The sequence below is a fragment of the Platichthys flesus genome, chromosome 15 (genome assembly GCF_949316205.1).
Source record: "Platichthys flesus chromosome 15, fPlaFle2.1, whole genome shotgun sequence".
Taxonomy (NCBI): domain Eukaryota; kingdom Metazoa; phylum Chordata; class Actinopteri; order Pleuronectiformes; family Pleuronectidae; genus Platichthys; species Platichthys flesus.
In genome coordinates this window covers 11,823,412-11,842,809 of record NC_084959.1, presented here as the reverse complement: position 1 = coordinate 11,842,809, position 19,398 = coordinate 11,823,412, and the positions used below count along the sequence as shown (strand labels likewise).

Genomic DNA, 19,398 nt, shown 5'->3' with positions numbered 1-19,398 from the left:
CAAGTCAGTCAGTAGATTCTTGGACTTTTAGTTTCCACTTTCTTTTTTTATTCCCACAAACCTTTAACATTTTTGTGATCACATTATAAATACTGTTTCTATCCAGGTCTGCTTTAACTAGGGCTCTTATAATAATTATTGTTTTAAAAACTGAAAAGCCTCTGGCACACGGTTGACTTCTCCCACTTTATTCAAAGGACAAATAATATCCAGCACCAGCTTTGTGCGTTTAAGCTGTTAAGTACACAATATTGTGTTTTACTCTGAGATGAGGAAATAAAACATCCCCACTGAAGAGAGAGAATGGGCAAAACCGTTGAGTTTCTCTTTTAAGATGGTTTGTTTTCATTCAGGTCTGTACAGATATTAACTACATGGTGAGGCCTCATCAGAAGCTCACCACCATATACATATATATATACAGAACTGTGTTCTTCCCACAGTGAAGGATATACACACACTGTAGCATCAACTCAGAAAAAGCCTACTTAAACATTTCATGTACGTGTGAGTGGGACTACTGAATGCGTGTGTGTGTGTGTGTGTGTGTGTGTGTACATCTGGACTCTAACAAACTTACATTTAGCTCGGTTTTCTTGCTTCCAGACAAAAACCACTATCATTTACTTAAATAACTGGAGTCCAGATATTACTGCACCTCCTGTACTCTTTATCACATCCACACAAAATCAAAGATAAATGTGTGTAGAAACACACAGACACACACACTCACAAAAGTTTTGGGATAACTGTGGTCGCTGGTTGTTCATGTAACACTTCCCTTTAAAAAAATATTATAGATGTTTTAGTGACATGTGGCCAGTCTCTATATTCGAGGATAAATTAAACCTAATTCTGGTCTCTCATGAGATGCGGCCTCAATAAATAGAATGAGTGAGACAGCGAGAGGAGAGAAAGACAGAGAGGAGAGACAGACAGCGAGTCAGACAGATAAGTGGAGTGAGCTCTGCCTCTTCCTCTTCAGGGTAACTGGGAGTGACCTGGTGGCAGGCTGGCCAATCACAGGAGGATCGCAGGAGGTTCAGACAAATCGAATCACTTCGGCGAGAGGCGTCAGCCTGTGGCTGCAGTTTTGAATGACAGAACAGTCCGATCACAACAGCATCGTGACAGGTCTCTCCAGGAACTTGCGGAACTCTGCGAGCCACTGAGCGCCGACTGCGCCGTCCACCACCCGGTGGTCACAGCTCAGTGTCACTGACATCATGCTGGCTACGTCGAACCTGCGAAACCCAAACATACAACGTCAGATTAGAGTTCTTAAATGCAGCATGTCCAGTTTGTTGTAACACTGTTGTCAAGACACTGACCCTTTCTCGTTATCAGCAGGCATCAATCGTTTCTCTGAGCCTCCCACAGCGAGGATACAGGCCTGAGGAGGGTTGATTATCGCTGAGAAGTTCTTTACGCCGAACATCCCCAAGTTAGAGATTGTGAACGTGCCTCCCTGGTGTGAAAAACACAGTCAAGAGGAACATTTCAGTTTGCTGGTGTACACCTGGTAGATGAACACAATAACAATGACACAATCAAAACACCAGAACCACTACATACACCCTCTTGTGCTCTACCTGGAACTCGTGTGGCTGCAGTTTGCCTTCTCTGGCTTTGGCAGCAAGGGCAGAAACATCGGAGCAGATGGAGGCCAGTCCTTTGGTGTGGGCATTAAACACGATGGGTGTGATCAGACCATTGGCTGTGCTCACTGCTACACTCACGTCCACCACATGGTTCCTGGGGGAAAGAAAAACAAACTGCTATAAGTAGTGGAATAAGTTGACAAGTTTGGTCAATGTGACTTTACCTCTTAACAGAGAGGAGTTGAAAAATTTATTCAGAGTGCCCCCTAGTGGTATAATAGTGCAGTTACACTTATGGGGACCGATATCTAATATCCTTCTTCAAATGACTCTGGGTGCTGCCATGAATATGTGAAGATTGTGAAGGTTTCAAAAGAAAAGTTGATCTCCATACCTAGAGAACAAGTTTCCTGTTCACTGGAGCCAAACAACATGTATCTCTGTTAAGATGATATTGTTTAAATAAATGTACTTACTGGCGAATGACTGTGTCCATCCAGGAAGAGTTACACTCGGGAACCTTGAGGCAGGCCAGAGCGCTGGCTTTGATGATGAAGTCATTCACACTAAGTTTGATATTCTGGGCGTGTACTTCCTGCACAGACATAGAGGAAATAATTAATAAATAGTTCAGGAAAAGAAAACTTTACTATATTATAGTATAAACTCACAACATTGAGCTCTTTCCGAAGCTCGATCACTTGGTCCATGTTGACGTCTACAGACAGATAATAGTGTGGGATGGTTTGCTTGGACTGCATCAACCTCTGAGCAATGACCTGCAGGACAGACAAATATATGAACTCCAGCTTTGACCCCAAAATGATTGTAGTGAGAGATGAGGAGTGTTACTTCAGTTCATGGCTTCGAGGGAAAAAACGTGGAAGCACAGCTCAGAGATAACGAGTGACGCTTGACTGCTGTCAGAGGAGTTTGAGCAGGAGAGGAAGCTAGGACGTGTGTTGGCTCTTACCTTTCGGATGTTGCTGATGGGGACGTCTGTGAAGGTTCCAGCTGGGGACATAGGAGCAGCAGCAGGTGCAGGAGCAGGAGCAGGAGCAGGAGCGGCAGCAGCTGGACTAGGAGCAGCAGCTTCAACCTGCAAACGCAAATTATTCAATTTGCATTGAAACGCATCACAACAAAACAAAATGTGCAACTCAGAGGTTTTGAGACCGGGATGGTGTATTTCAGGAGAGTGAAGGATTTAAAGATCAAACCTTTTAACTTTGTGTAACACGTGTAAGTCATTAAAAATAGATGAATGAAATTAAGTGTTTAAAAGTTGTGACAATTGTTTTTCACTATTTCACACAAATCAAGGTTTTTAGATTTTTTCCACTATTAAAAGTAATTTGATTGTAGAACAGAAGAGAAAACAGTGAAAATCTTTTAAGGCATTTTAGATACTAAAGTGAAAGAGAACATCTTACATTTAATGTTAAATACAAATATTTTCAACACTATTGCAAAAATTGTCTTTCTTCCATAAGATTTAATAGATTAAATTGAACAAAGTAGGATCTTCACTTACAGCTGCAGGCTTTGGTGGAACAAAACTCTCAATGTCTTTCCTGGTGACACGTCCATCAGGACCAGAACCTGAATGGAAAATACTTCAATGTAAGGAACATATTTACAGTACTCTATATAGACACAGCTTCTTTTTTTAAATAACTTTATATTTAGTATTTAACCAATCACAAATCTTTGTAATCTCGGCACTTACCGCCAACCTGTGCCAGGTCAATTCCTTTCTCAGAGGCCAGTTTCCTGGCGAGCGGGCTGGCGAACACACGCCCCTTCCTGGAGGCTGCTGGGGCAGCGACTGCAGGAGTGGCTGCTGCAGTTACTGGAGCTGCCACCTACAAAATAAAACTAAATGTTCACAAATCAGGTAGAAACTGTACGAGCAGTTTTAAAGCTGAGTAGAGACCATATTCCCTAAGTGTCTGTTGAGTATTCGAACACAAAGAACACTTATGAAAGTAGAAGCTTTTTTGTTTCTCACAGGCGCTGGAGCTGGGGGGGGTGTGGAAACCTCTGCCACTCCAGTTTCTACGTAATCCTTGAAGGCAGCGATGTCGCTTTCTTTCTCTACAATGATGCAGAGCGGCGTTCCCAAGGGGACGTCCCGAGTTCCCTCTTTCACCATTATTTTGGCCAAATATCCCTCCTCCTGCACCTCAAAGCCTGGACACAGACACATGAGAAGAACCATGTTGAGCTTAAGCTGTAATGACTCAATTCAGGATAGATTCAATTTTCAGTTTTGTCTCATGCGATTGACACTACAATAACACATGGCATTATCAAATAAAAACAAGAATTCTATATTTCAGGACTAAGATGATTGAGTTTACCGATGGTCGCCTTGTCAGTCTCGATCTCAGCCAGCAGATCTCCTTCACTGAGCTTCTCTCCGACCTTCTTCTCCCAGCGCTGCACTGTTCCCATCGTCATGGTGGGAGAGAGGGCGGGGAGTGTGACCTGTAACACACACGTCAGACACACAAACATTTATTCAAAGAAGATAGACATCATCACTGTAGCTTCCGGGCTGACCACGTTGTACAGGAAACTAGTTAGACACACTTGCGGTTGGAGGATATCTAAGATCTTGAGAACTCAAAGATGTCTAAATCCTGATAGTGTGATATTCCTGATCGGGGACTTCGCTTTGAGCAACGTCTGAGAAAATAAAGCTATTAAATCAAATTACCACCCAAAATTAATAATGACCTGATTGTCATTATTGCAGTGAGTAAAAACCAAAGTGGACATCTGCATCTGTGACGATACTCGTGCTCTCAGGTAGAAGTGCTAAATACAGCAGAAAACTGATAAACGATGATCCTGTTTCTACACAACGAGCTAACAATCCGAGTGAACAACCCCTGATAATACTTCAGCTACACTAAGGCTGTAAACAGACCTTCATGTGTGTGGGATATGAGCTGCCGGGGGCTGCAGGAGGAGCAGCAGCAGCAGGAGGAGGTGGAGGAGGAGCAGAGGCAGCTGGGGAAGGAGCGGCACCGGCTGCTTTAAGTGAGTCCAACGTTACGTCCTTAAAGGCTGGGATGAGGTCAGGGCTGGGGGGAAACACACACAAATGTACCCAAAACACAATCCCATCTAGACTAAAGAAGCAGAAAAGGTTTGACAAATCGTATTTGAAGTCGTGACAGAAACTTACTCCTCAACCGTGATGCAGATTACTGAACCAACAAGAACATCTCTTGTCCCCTCAGCCACCAGGATTTTTGCCAGATAGCACTCCTCCAGCATCTCAAAGCCCACAGTGGCCTTGTCAGTCTCCACCTGCACAGATATTAACATAACAACATTTGTAATTGATTCCTTCTTAAAATAATAATCTGGTAACACACACACACACAAACATGTGGCTTCTCCTCACCTCAGCTATGAGTTCGCCCTCGCTGATTTTTTCTCCCTCCTTCTTCTCCCAGCGAGCTATCGTTCCGGTCTGCATGGTGGGTGACAGTGCAGGGAGCTCCACCTGTGGAACAAGAGTTGAAGGATGAAGGAGGCATGAGAAAAGTGCCATATTTAAACCGAAAAACCAAAGTCATTTGGCCTTTAGGGCAGAGCAAACAAGACCGATCATCAGGTGTAGTCTCTACAGTTGCTGAGTCATCATCACCTCATTTTCTTGCTCAATACAAACCCACACAGCTGTATTACACACGTCTGGGATGTTTGAGGGTCGCTTTCAAGGTTATGCAACATGTAGCAGACGTAGACAAGTGCTAGCAGTGGAGGGATATGCGTCGACAAAGAGTGAATCTCAGACAGATCTACATCCGACCGGAGGAGGGGGAGAGATCACAGCTGGGACAGTGAACCCTCTAGTGTCCCCTGAGTTAAAAGAGGGTGCTTGATGATTGCAACAGCTTGTACATCTTTTTGTGGAATGCCTTTGAATTTAGTAAACACGAAATAAATGTGTGCCTTCTATATGTCAGCTCCTCCGTTTTTAACAGGTTTACATCAAATTCCGAATTGTGATAGGTATGCTGCCACATTCATGCAAGTGAGTACAATTTAACTTGAGTATAACCTTATTTATACTTCTAGTATGCAGTATAGACATTATACACAGCATCATATATCTCATTTACAACAGTGGAAAATTACCTCCTATTTTTACTATAGGATTTCCATTTTATGCTATATTTCCTCTCCACTGCATTTCAGAGGGAAATGTTGTACAATACTTCCTACTTCACTACAATTATTGTACAGCCTTATTTACTAGTTAGTATCAGGATGATGATTTGACACTGAATGAAAAACAAAATTGTAAAACATGCTTTTAAAATAGAATATATTCTTTAAGATGAACTCAGAGGTTTCCATCCTACAAATTGTGATTTGTGAATGTGGGCTTTACAGATAAAACTTGATTGATTCCAAACATCAGACCTTTAAGGTGTCTGTGTTGAGTTGATGATGAAAATTATTTTTCCCTCTGTATACCTCACACGGTGTCTTTTCAATATCTCACCAGGAGTTTAGGTTTAAAGAAAAAGTGGAAACAGTAAAACAGATTAATTTTTTTTCTCTTCTTTCCTGTCCCAGTGCATATAAACTGTGTATAGATAGAAAGTAGCTCAAGCAGCTAAAACAGCAAAAAGCTGCTCACACACTGATGCTCCAGTATTTATGATCTAATTATGTCACGTTTAATGAGATCTATCTTAACCAGTTCTTTCATTAGATTTACCGAATAACACTTTTTAAGTGTTTATGCAGGAGTTTTCCATTTCCACATTGTTTCTTATACTTTAATAAAGGATCATACTATTTCCTCACTCATTGAGATGACGTCTCAGAAAGTATAAATATGAAATATGCCTGATTTACATTCATGGGACCCCCCCCCCCCAGTCATTTGGATGCAAGAGATAAGTCTCCTGGCACATCTCCATTTCCCAGAGGTCACTGGATCCAGTGGTTTGAACGACTGAACGCTTTAATTCACAGAAATGGGATTTCCCTTTAACTTTAGCTCAAAAGTTAAAAGTCTGACACCTGATGACACCAACTTAAATCTGTGACTTCCGGCTGCGAACAAAATCACTGACAGTTGAAACCTTTGTCAACACACCCTTGACTTGATCCTGGTTCGAACATTAAGAAGCAGAGGCACCAGCTGCTCTGCTCGCACCGGGGCTACCTCATGCTAGCTGGGGGAGGTCATGCTAGCTGTAACCGCAGGTGCTGTAGTGACAGCCGGAGCCCGGTGAGGGGACGTTACCTTCTGGTGGGGCGGGAGGCAGTAGAACCTCTTGGCCTGATAGGAGCCTGACAGCGGGGGACACCGCAGCACCGTCGCTCTGTGGCCGAGGCCGGAGCTCAGGGAGGCGGCCCGGTACGCTGCTCCACGGTGGAGCCGCCGCAGACCTCCGGTTCCGGGCACGGAGCGGGAGCTGAGCGCAGCAGGCCCGTTGGGGAGGGCACGGGGACATGGCAGCCCGGAGGACGGCCGGAGCCGCAGGATGAGACGGAGCATTGTGCAGCGGGTGGAACACTTGACAGAGCCGATGACCTGTGTGTTATCCTCACATCAGAGATAAGCTGGAAGTCGGAGTCTCTGAGGAGGTGCTGATCCTTCTCCTCACTTTCTAATGACCTCCTCCTGTCCAAAACACTGCGGTTTACGGCACTGCTCCCTCTGTTGCCGGCTGTCGCACCGAGCTGTCGTAAACTGTGGTTATTCAAACGTACTCCTCAAATAAACGCCGCCCTGAATTAAACTGAACAAATCAAAAGGTAGTGAAATTATAATACGTGATAATATAAAGACCCTTTTTTTTTTTTTTAACAATGAAAGTCAACAGGGGAAAAGCTATATTTTATAGCAAATGTATTAGTGACCACAGGATAGCAGTACAACATTTCATACTACATTTCAATCTGTGCAGCAGCTCCTTCTACTAGATGCATATTACCGTTGAAATAAATTTGATATATATATGAATCCCAAAAATAAACATATATAAATGTTATCTTTGTGTTATTCTATTTGTATTCATAGTTTTTTACAGTAAAGTTTATGGGTAATTTCAAAAATATCCAGCCTCGATTAGATTTCAGAGTTCGATAACGATATTTTAGGAACAATTGCGAAATGTGGAATATGGTCTGGTCATGATACACATGTTTGTTGATTTTCGGTCAACATCGGTCAATGTGAACACGTTCCGGGGGTCTCGGGGGGCACCGTTGAGCCATTTTGCCACACACATTCAAAATTAATTTAATTTCATTCTCCAGAATACGTGAATTTTAACCACAAATTTTGGTAAGAATTTGAGCATGTTAAAGCCCCTCAAAAAGCCAATTAATTTACCTGAAAAAAAAAGAAACTTATAATACAAGGTTTACATGACCACATGATGTATAATAATGAATGATTTTAAAACAGGTAGTGGTCTATCAGAAGAAGCATGTAAGATTTCTAAGATATAATCAATAGTACTTCAACCATTAATTAAGCAGATCAAGGATGTTTGAAAAATTATTACAATTATTTTTTGTTATTTATTGTCATCACAGTCTTCAAACAACCATAACAACTGGAGCAAGGACATTTCATCTTTAAAAAAACTCATGTTTTATTACAAAATATGTCTTTCTAACATTGAAACAAGTACTTTAAACAGACAGTATCCATATTCTGTTAAGTAAACAAACAAATGTTAAACAACCATCTCATCAGCAAATTGTACATGTTACAGTACAGGCAGTTATGGCATTCAAATGGGTTAAGTTTGAAAGAAGATGAAGGTGCATATTTCAGCTGGCTTGTGAGTGAAGGCAAACAAATTGCTCCCCAACGGGAAGAAAGAGACAGATTGAAAGAAAATGCGAATGTCCACACACACCTACACACACACTCCCACACACACCATAAATACTTGTAAGGTCCATGTTTCCGGACCAAAGTCCCCTTTAAACCTCACATCCACTGCATCTTTGTAACAAGAGCATTCATATCACAAGAATCTCTCTCATATTCTTAAAGTATATAAGGAGACAGTGAAAAGATTTTTACACAAATGTACAAAACAAGTAAAAAAAAGTAACAGTGCTGATCATCTGCATTTCCAATAAACGTCAACATTCCAGCATCATTGCTATTCACTGACAGCAGTTCAGTAAGAGCCTTTTCTGTGCATAAGTCTGCTGCTGTCCCACAGAAATATATTCAAGTGTGTTTTAACATGACCATCATCCTATTTTTTAACCTCTGTGTGTAATTAATTAATAAAAAACGTAATACTCAGTAATGTAGCTGCTGGTATGTAGTCAATGTGTTTTCCGCTGTTGTATCTTTTTGAAACATTGTGGAGTACAAGAACAAAATGAATTGTTTACACAGTTTGTCCTTTTTCTCTTCTTGTCACATTTATGTTACAATAGTGGAGTTTTTCTTTCTAACTCAGTATTTCTCTATTTCTTACTAAGCTAGAAAATATCCCATTCACAGTGTAGACTGAAGTGTAACTGGGCTAAAGTATATTCAATAATACATATCTGATGTTTCTTTAACTACAACCTTGCTTCACAATGAACAAAAATGTGACAGTGAACACTGAAAAACTTTGAAAGGTGAAACAACAACACTACTGGGGTTTTAGAAAGTTTCTTCTGCATGAGGTTTTTTCTTTGAGTCTAGTATTCATGCCGCGGATGCAGCCTGGCAATAAGATGGAAATAGCTTTCCTTTGTTAGGCACTGAGTTTTATGATATTGTAGAGATCTCCCACATTCTCTAGAGCAGGTCGGGCTCAGAACGGTTAAACTAAATCTTATACTGACAAGTATTACAGTATTTAGCTAAAAGGTCAAATCTAAATAAACAACATTGTCCACTTGTGCCTCTTTTCTAAAGTGTTGTGCTGATGAGCCTCTGGGATCACAGTAACCAGGTGCACAGACAGTCAATTCGCCTCAGCCCGAACCTACAATGGCCTGAGACAGAAAAGAGGATAAGTGGTTTAAAACGGAGAATCAGGTAAATAAAGAGAATGACACTTATTTGATCAAGTAGTTGTTACCGGTCGTCCCCATGGTCCTCTTCTACCCACGCCACGATTTTACCTTCCCAGCCGGGAACAACTGCTGTATCCAGAAACACCTGCACACAGAAACAAGATGTTAAGGTATGGCCACTCTGCTCTATTAATGATTTAGAGTGTAGCACAAAATAGGTAGAATTTCTTTCAAATTCAATTTAAGACCTTTTTAAAAATTTATGAATATCTAGTAGAGAGCACTCTTATATATTTTTGTGTATTATCATACCAGTAAAACAAATACAGAAACATGGCGCAGACAATAGAGATTAAAAACATTTGATCAAATACATTAATATCCAAATTTTTTCAGTATTCCCCAGCTATTAACAGCATATAATAACTCCACAAAAAGCAGTTAAAGAGTAATTCCTGCATGCACAATCTATTGCCTTATCAGTCTCACTTGTAGTTATTGGAGCTATAATGTTTCCCAACAGCCTGCATTAATATACATGAAAAGTTATAACTAATGTTTTGAGTACAGCAGGCAGAGATATAACACAGACATTTATAAATGAGATGTAAGCCTTTTAAATACCTTGTAAACCTTTTAAGAAGGAACTGAACTCAGTGCTGTTTATGACTATTTAACACCCGCAGATTTTCTGACCAAAACTCGGATAATTAAGTGTTATAACTATTAAGTAAATAAAACTATTGTCACCAAAAAACAAAACATTCTTTCATTTGGACTGGTGTATTTCCTGTTACTCTCCTATTATACTGTCATTGTCTTTTCTTACCTCCTCCTTCACTGTGCCAAACTCTGGGTCAAGGGCCTTGAAGTGATACTTGTAGTTTCCCTCTTGATCCACAGCTGCTTTAACGTCCTTCAGAGTTACTTCACCCAACCTGTAGGATGATTACAAAGTTGATGATTCATCTTGACATCTTGTGAAATTTAACATTTTTATAGTTTTAGCCTTTCACCAAATATCTTAAAACTATGTATTGGAATCATCAGCGTCTGTGGCCAAATACAAAATATTAAGGCCAATTTAGCTAAATAACTGCAATATTTTTAAATATTTGAGAAAGAAAACACCCCAACAAACAGACACCAACCTTTTCTGAATATTGATCATGGAAGGCGTTGGGGATTTTCCAGTGAAATAAAGGATTTTAGTCGAGGCAGAGGAGCCACTGTGGGACTGACCAATCTCTGTAATGAACATTAGAAACATTTGTAAAAACATAAATTTTCCCTGTGTGCATAAGTGAGGAGTAGGTGGGTGGATGGTGAACAACTTACTTGTGCAGGACCAAGGGTCAGAGTCTGTGTGTTGACCTTTGCGTCTTGGAGACTTCCCTCTTCCCTACAGTTTTTGGACAAAAACCTCTCGTTATCTTACATCTATGCATTTTGTCATAGGTAACTCTAACTAAGAAGATTTTAAAAATAAATATTGTAGGACACTCTTTCATTGGTGCTCACTCTCTGATCAAATCTGGGAATTAGTTCATTGTCCAAAAAGTCAGTAGTTATCAAATCAGTCTCCATGATGGCCTCAACCATGACACTCAGGTGTGTTTATGCTTGTAAAACATGTGTACCCTGTGTGTGTGGACAACATGCAGTCTGTCGATGAGTGACACTATGCCCTGCTCCAGGGTGTCCAGTGTATGGTGCTGCGGGTCGTGGTCCCTGAAGTTGTTCCTCAAACTCCGGAGTGCGTCTCTGAGCAGCTGAACCTCATCTGCCTGCTGTCAGAGCACAACAAAACAACCCTGTTAAACACGGGAAGCTCGTTTGATCACCCTCCACCTCCTTCAAGTCTCACACCATGCTTTGTAACTATTAAACCCTCACCTGTCCTAAAACCATATTTTAAAAGTCAACGTACAACTCATTACAGTCCCAGCACAATCATTTCACAAGCTTGATTCTTTATAGTTAGTATAGTGTTGCTAGTGATTCATGTGGTCAAATTATACTGTGTAGCCTTAATGTTGTAACACAATATAATGCATTGTGGCTGTGTTATGCTTTTTTTTAAACCTGAACACGTAGAAATGTAAACATACACAGAACAGACATATCCACAGAAACAATACTTACGCCTGACACAGAGGGAGCTGGATTTCCAGAGTAAGAACATCCATTGTTCTCTGTGCCGCAGGGAATCTTAAACAAGCAACAAGAAAAAAGTATCAGCTATGTAATGTATACTTGAATGTATGAACGTGTGGAGCAAACTGAAAACAAAACCTTAACTTAAAAAAAAGAGTAAAGACCGAGCACATCTGTACCTGTTGCAGATCTCTGCCCATTAGCTCCTGCATCAAGTTGTTTTTATGCTCCAACTCTCTTTGCAACTCATTCTGTCAAAAAGACGCAGTGAAAGTTGAAAGAAAACTTTTTAATTTAATGATTAAACGTTTGGTCTGATATTTTGACACCATGCATGAAAGTGGACAGAACATGTTGTGGCCACTCCAACAAAAATCCTGAGACTGACAGACCTGCTGTGTCTGGCTTTCTTCGAGCATGTGTTTAAGTTGCTGCAGTAGTCTGTCCTTCTGTCCAATCTCTTTCTGCACCAGTGAGAACAGGAAAACATTATTATTGACTGTAGTTACATTAAACACATGCTGTGCCACATAACGCATATGATTAGACTAAGTTACAACAGCCCACTAACAGAGAGGGATTGAAGTTCCTCACCTTGCATTCGCCCCACAGTCTGTTATTTTCCTCCATCTTCCACTGTAGCTCCGCCTGCAACACATTTCAATACAAGTGGGGAATTTACAAAACATCCAATTTGTAACACAGTTTACATTCACTTTAATAAAAGCCAATATTATATATTTTATACATTCCGGTTGTTGAGCTCATCCTTTGTCATGCTGGCTCGCAGAAGCTCCTGCTTCATCTGCAGGATTGAAGCCTCCTGAGTGCAAAGCCTCTGCTGTTGGGCGCCCTGAACATTTACAAACCAACAGAACGTCAGTAAACAGCCAGAAAGGTTTCTACCAAGCAGTTACAATCGTATTCTTTGTCTTACTTTGACTCCCTGGAGGTTTCTGATCTCTTGCTTACAGTGCAGCAGTTCCCTCTAAAGCAAACAGCATAACAACACAGTCCGAATTAAATATTAATCACAGCGTAGATGGCAGAAGATTTTTTCCCTGTAATAAGAGACTTTGAGTAATAACAACAGAGATAATGTTTTTCCTGAAGTTTGAAAAGAGATAAAGGATAAGTGACTTTTTTACCTTTAACTCCAGTGCCTCCTCCATACTCTGATCCAAGCGACTTCGAATGACTACCTTGAAAGAGAGCGGAATAAGAGGATACGTGTAAAAACCACAATGGCCTGAGAAGGAAGAGAAACTGATACCCGTGTCCCCTCTTGACACACACACGCGCGCACACACAAACACACACAGTATAGAAAAAGAAATGTGATCTGATCTGAACACAAAGAGCTTCTGTAACCGAGCAGAGAAGACAGGGACACAGTAAAGAGAGAGAGAGCCGGCAAGCACAGAAAGTAAAATCAAGAATAAATGTAGGGGTTAAAACTGAAAAATGAAAGGAGAGGATTTCTGTACCAGCTGCTGTTCCGAGTTGCACTGGTCCAAAGTCAAAGACACGTCCGTCTCATCCTCAGGCAGAGAACCATGAAGCAGTAGAGCCTGAATGACACAAACATGTGAGACCAGGGTTTAATTTTGAAGTGAAGTTGCCGCGTTCAGAAAAGCTCTGACCAGATGAGGCAGTAGCTGATAGGTTGTCTGATGCATATAGAGTGGGCGTGTGCATGATGAACTGTCTGTCACAAATGGAACACTGGTCTCTACTGTGTTGTTTGACCAATGTAGTTTTCTTTTTTTTGTATAACCTTGATGCAACATTAGCACCATTCAGACTTCTGAGATCCCAATTCTATTATGTTGGGGGAAAATATAGAAAGCACAACCAGGAATCTATCTTTAACATGGAGGTCATCTAAAAGCGACTCATGAAAACAAAGAAAACCCTCTGAATTTATACATAGAACGTTACCAGAATTAAATTAGAACCACAGTTATCATATACCTGCAGGGCCGACACCATTTTTCTTGTCTCCTGTACGTCATTCTCCAAAGTTTCATTGAGAGAATCCTCCCACGTCGTCTCCACTACAGCATGAGATGACTCCACTGAATGCACACAGATGTACACACATAGCCCGTTATTGCACATGTCCCACTAGATGTTTCGGGGCTTGCTAACGAAATGCTTTGTCGGCTTGTGGTGCGAGACAGAACTCACCGCTGCTCTGCTGTTGTTGGCGGTCATCTTCCGATCTGTCTGGGTGGCTGCTGGTTGGAGCTTTTGGATACGACACTGGACTGACGGAGCTAAGACACGAGAAGAACAAGACACTGATTATTCCAGAGAGGCACAGGGGTGTATGCATGTGTGAGAAAAACCTTCATAACATAGAGGCCTTGCTGGCACGTGTTCAACGAGTAACCACCATAAGGGATGAGAAAGTAAGCCCGACGATTTATCAGTTGGAAAATAAACTTGGCCGATTTGAGCCTTTCACAGAAATATCATAAACAGTGTTTATGTTTCTGGACATGGAAAGTTTTATTTTACTGAAAAAACAATGCAGACAATATTTGACATAAAAAACCTCTTAACTCAAGTTTTACATATTTGATTGTATTTGTTTTGTTTTCTTTATAATAATTTATAATAAAGTGTATGCAGCCTCGATTGCATTGCTTTGCCAAAAGGATTGAAAACAACATCTTAAGAATCATTGCCAATACATATTAGCCAATGTATTGGTACTTAGAATGTTTTACTCCACTATATTATATTGGCATCAACCCACATTAATCCATATTGATCGCACTCTTGTGAGAAGTAAAGCAAACATGCCTGCAGGGAGCTCGTGTGATTTTGGATTCATTCACTAAGAGCAGAAATTTAAGCGCAAGGAGGCAGGCAAAGTGTGAGGAGGTGGACTCAAACCGAAGCACTGGAAATTTGTGCTGCACAGAATAAGAAAATCTGAATGTGAAATAAATAACTAATGTATTTTTTTATAAAAGACCATGCTCTTGAATAAAGATAGGAAAGAAACTCTTATTTGCGGAAACTCTGACTCAAGTTTGGACGGATGGGCTGTCAGAAAAAATGGAAAAGAGAGGGGACACACAAATTCAACCTATCATCATGACCCACTTTCTGAAACTCGGCATGAAAAGCCCAAATCGTTGGGCATGCCTTTTGTAAACCAAGCACTTACATGCTGCACGGTGAACACATTCACTGCACTTCATTTAGCATCTTTCACACTGTAGCACTGTAGAGTTGTTACGTGCATAGTGAACAGAGCATTAACTCACACACTTACACATCGATCCACACACTTGCACACACTCAAGCTGCCAAACAGCATCGTATCTTACCATTTCATCTGCGTCCCCCCCATCACAAGCTTAAGTGCATATTATTTCCAAGGTTTCTAACTTTCACACCCGCATGTGGGTCTCTGGCCTCAGCGCCTCGGCAAGCTCGGGACAGTTTATGATTTTCCTCTTTCTGACACTCCCCCATCCCTTGCCCTCCAGCTAACCTACATATTAACACGCCAACCGACTCAGCGACACTGCTCAGCAACTCTCACTTTATTAAGCTACATGTGTGATTGAAGCATCAGGCAGTTCTGTCTAATATGTCTTAGAGAGAAAACCCCATCTTCTTTCTATAAATAATGAATGCATGTACTTCTCTCTGTTACTATAAACACACAAACATGTAACTGTGGTGAACGAACACGACAAAAGCTAACTATAAATGGGACATGTGATTGGAGAAGATAAAGAGTGATTGTGTTATTTTCTATCATCCACATAATCAGCCTCCACACACACACACACACACACACACACACAGAAACCAAGGTCATATGCTCACAGACACACAGAATGTACTCTACTGTTTGCAAAGTGCGGGAAAGAAAGTGTTAAAGATGGCAGATAACAGAAAGAAAAAATATCTGAACTGAATCAACTGTAACAGTATAAATAGCAACAAAATTTAGTTTGTTTTCTGCCAGAAAGTTGCATAATTTGATGAAAAAATACAAATTTTTGTTTACAAAAAGCAGCGTTTATAACATTATTGTAGTGTTTGTCCTCCGGCCGAAAAACAGTGTCGTAATCTCCTTGATGTATTTAGACCAGAATGTGGTTGGTTTTATACTTTTGTGACTATATAACCATTTCTTAAAATGATGCAACCTTTTGACAGGATCAAGCCCATATGATGTCTGAGAATATAGAACTCTATATAAGGATGGAGGGAATTACATCTCCCCCCAAAGTAAAGCCAATAAGTCTCAATCGCCTCATGTACAAGCTGATGATTGGTTATAAATTAGTTTTTTGATGCTATAAAAATGGGGTGAAACGTCATGATAGACAGCTTGCAAATTGTTAATATTGCAGCAAGCTTATTATATGTTTATATGTTGCATTTAAGAGCAAGATATCTACAGAGAGGTACACAAAACCAATCATGTATGGGCGGTATGTATGTTTGTATGCTGTTTAATCTCACTATCCAAGCAATGTACCGGAACTGCTGCTGCAATAGATCAACAAATACCAACTTCTAAATTCAAAGAGTCATGGCTGGACTTGTTCTGGACTTGCTATGAGAGGCTTGAGATGATGTAAAAGCAGATTACCTGGTGGGCTGAGGATTGTCCTGCTCTCTTTCATACTGCTTGACCAGTGCACGGACACACACAATCTTTTCCTTGTCCAACCCCCAGTCACTGAGAGATGGCAGACAAAGCAGATGCTACTCATTTGTTTTCTACAGCTTCTACAACTGTGACAAATACACAGAGACAGGTCATATTTCAAAAGTATGCAAGTCCTTTGCTGTATTCTGTTTGTCCACTAGAGGCCAGCAAAGACCACACATATATGAAAAGAATTGCTGCAGAACATTTGAATATAACGGAAATGGTTTTGCGGTGGACAAAGGTGTGTATAGCTGTTTAAGGTTGTAGCAACCAGATGTACCTGTGGATACGTGTGACTCGTGCAGGCTGTGAGGCATCAAAATGTGCGGTCGCCAGTGCAGCGGCGGCCCCTTGTGCCAATGCCACAGGGGAGAGAGGGTTGTGGCTGGCATGGCCTCTTGTCAAGGTCCTTCCAGTAGCAGCCCTGTGGTTGGCTGAAGGTTTGAAGTGAGCAGCCAGCGCCAGAATTATCCTCATAACAGATTTCAGGTTACCATCAACAATGTCTGCAGACAGAAAAGGAACATACGAAAAAAAAACTTAGAGCAACCCTTCTCAAAATGTAAGGAGAAGGAGCGTGAAACTGTTGTGCGTGATTTACCTCTTGCGGATATGTGTGGCATGCGTATGTGTCGGGAGGAAATGAACTGCAAGACCTGCTCCACATTCTTCCGGCTTTCATCTTTGCTTTGAGGAGTCACAAATACTCCCTCCAGCACTTCTCCAGCTGCCAGTTTAATGGATTAAAAATGATTATAGAGTAATTAGTAAGGTATTGTTATAGTACCACATGGGCAATGCCACAACGTAAACCATTCTACATTTAAAAATTGTGAAGTGTATAAAGTTTTGAAGGAAATACAAACTGGTAACAAATAAAGGTTTTACACATGCAAATAAATGATACATTTATTAATTAAGAAAAAAATATTTCTAACACAAATGTTTCCTTACTCTGTTACTAAGTCCAACCAACTTAACTTTAGGATGAACACATTTTTTAAGGTTAGGTTTAGGTTTAGTCAAACCAGACCTTAGGCAACCAGTGATTATGGTGCAGATTAGTATCTGGAAAATCAATGAAAGTCAAGGTAATGTCCTCTGAAATCATGGAGACAGAACTGTGCTGTTGTGAGTGTGTGAATGTTCCAAGTATTTCTGGGGACGTAAATCTGTTTACAGCTACATAATGGGGGCTTGTCTTTTTCATGGGGACAACAATGAAGTCCCCATGATTTAAACCCTTACATTTTAAGGTAAAGACATGTTTTCAGTGTTTGTGTGTGTGTGTGTGTGTGTGTGTGCCTGAGTTTATTTACCAACAATCTCTATGAGTTGTGTGAGCACCACCCCATCGTGCAGGTCCTGCCTGAGGTTAGTGATAGGCTTCAGGCCCGGCTTCCTCTTCAGCTGACAGTTCACCCAGGATATATAAGCTGCCAGCTGCTGCTGCAATTCACCAAATCAGACACAGGCACAAATCAAGCAAACCACAAACACACACACACAACAGACACACAGCTTAGAGCAGGGGCCCACATCCAGGCTGACAGACCACGGCATGACAAACGAGTCCCTTTGTTTATTATGTTGGGACAGGAGGGGGGGGGGGGGTGCAGGGTCAGCCCATTGTCCCGCTGCTCATTACATTTCACTTGAACTAAAGCAGTTCTAACATCTCATGTCATGTTCAGTACGCGCACGGATTTCACACCGTGCACCCACCTTCACCTCCCGGTCACGTGACGGCCCGTCGTCCGGGATACGTTACACAGAACGCGCCCCGTTCCACACAACAGAACACGTCGCTTAACGCTTAACTCAAGGTGATGGCGACAATAGTACAGCTTTAAAAAACTCACAGTACAACCAGTCGGTGGTCACATTCCAACATGAAGGTCGCTCTTAACGTGGTAGTTCAGTTATGAAAACACTACAGTCAAAATCCATGTGAGTTTCTCTGGTTCAAAATGCACATTGACGTGTGCTAGCGGGAGAAAACACCACCAACGGATGTGGAGAAAGTGACTTATTACTGCATGGAACCCTGGTGCGAAGAAGTTTGCCCGTTTTACCGGTAGTTTGCTCGCAGGTTTGACAGGCGGAGTAGTTTCTAGCTAACCTGCCGTAGTGAACGGGGACATTAGTAACGTTACCTCGTTGGAGCTCCCGTGAAGAACCTCGTCCAGCAAACTTCCTCTTGAGAGTGAGGCGATCATCTTTTCACTCGCGCACCCATTTAAGCTAGCGAGCCGGTTAGCCTCAACCGAAACAACAGTCTCCTCCGCCCCCGCTACAAACTACCGCTGCAACAAACGTCAACACACCGGGTTCACCGGCGGGCAGCTACCGTTACTCTGAAAACCGGAGTCAAGTCACCGTCACACAGACTTACACCACTTCCGGTTTCAATTTCATAATGCAAATACCACACAGGAAGACTTCCGGGATTGATATTGCCATATTTCCTTTTGTAAGAACAATGTTATCTTTATATAATGTTATATTTGTTTTGTTTTATCAATGTATTGTGAATAAATTATGCCACTTTTCCTTTTTTGGGGTACCCATATTGTTTATTATTAAAACCAGCAGCTGAAAGGATTAAGAAAGAGGCAGAATGTGTTAAATGACATTAGCTGTACCATGAGTCTTACTTGATGGTTCCTGTGGGTCCTGGGGCTTCATCCGCTACCATTTATCAGGTATATTCTAGACAATAACTTACAGTAACTGAGAACAACCATAACAGAACATAAGTATCATTGCTCTGCTGATCAAGCTGTCTGCATGTCCAGATATAATATGCATTTAAATGCTCATGATGATAAAATAAATGGACACGTAATGCCCGCTTAACAAATTCAGTACATTCGATTTCATAGCTCTTGATCTCCAGCAAAACAATCTTTCCCAGGAACAGAAACA

At 41.2% G+C, this 19,398-nt stretch overlaps 2 protein-coding genes across 3 annotated transcripts; both read right to left on the bottom strand.

The window, feature by feature from the left end:
• Positions 1–172: 172 nt before the first annotated feature.
• dlat (dihydrolipoamide S-acetyltransferase (E2 component of pyruvate dehydrogenase complex)) lies at positions 173–7,301 on the bottom strand. The gene is made up of 14 exons (XM_062406071.1): positions 6,883–7,301; positions 5,020–5,121; positions 4,798–4,922; positions 4,537–4,693; positions 3,965–4,091; positions 3,613–3,794; positions 3,331–3,466; positions 3,136–3,203; positions 2,575–2,700; positions 2,273–2,380; positions 2,078–2,196; positions 1,593–1,755; positions 1,332–1,468; positions 173–1,244 (listed from the first exon to the last, which is right to left on the bottom strand). The coding sequence occupies exons 1-14, from the start codon at positions 7,135–7,137 to the stop codon at positions 1,115–1,117; spliced, it is 1,935 nt and encodes a 644-aa protein (XP_062262055.1). The 5' UTR covers positions 7,138–7,301; the 3' UTR covers positions 173–1,114.
• Positions 7,302–8,154: 853 nt separating this feature from the next.
• On the bottom strand, positions 8,155–18,815 carry LOC133970069 (dixin-like). Of its 2 annotated transcripts, none has more exons than XM_062406887.1 (21): positions 18,627–18,815; positions 17,790–17,919; positions 17,072–17,197; positions 16,751–16,976; positions 16,408–16,497; positions 13,971–14,059; positions 13,755–13,858; positions 13,268–13,351; positions 12,929–12,982; positions 12,718–12,768; positions 12,529–12,633; positions 12,375–12,428; positions 12,173–12,244; positions 11,960–12,031; positions 11,769–11,834; positions 11,264–11,413; positions 10,962–11,025; positions 10,775–10,871; positions 10,453–10,561; positions 9,689–9,768; positions 8,155–9,602 (listed from the first exon to the last, which is right to left on the bottom strand). In XM_062406887.1, exons 1-21 carry the CDS (start codon positions 18,687–18,689, stop codon positions 9,593–9,595), a joined length of 1,896 nt encoding a protein of 631 aa, XP_062262871.1. In that variant the 5' UTR covers positions 18,690–18,815; the 3' UTR covers positions 8,155–9,592. The 2 variants fall into 2 exon arrangements, with proteins under 2 accessions (XP_062262871.1, XP_062262872.1); XM_062406888.1 differs by having other exon boundaries at positions 17,790–17,916.
• Between the last annotated feature and the right edge of the window lie 583 nt (positions 18,816–19,398).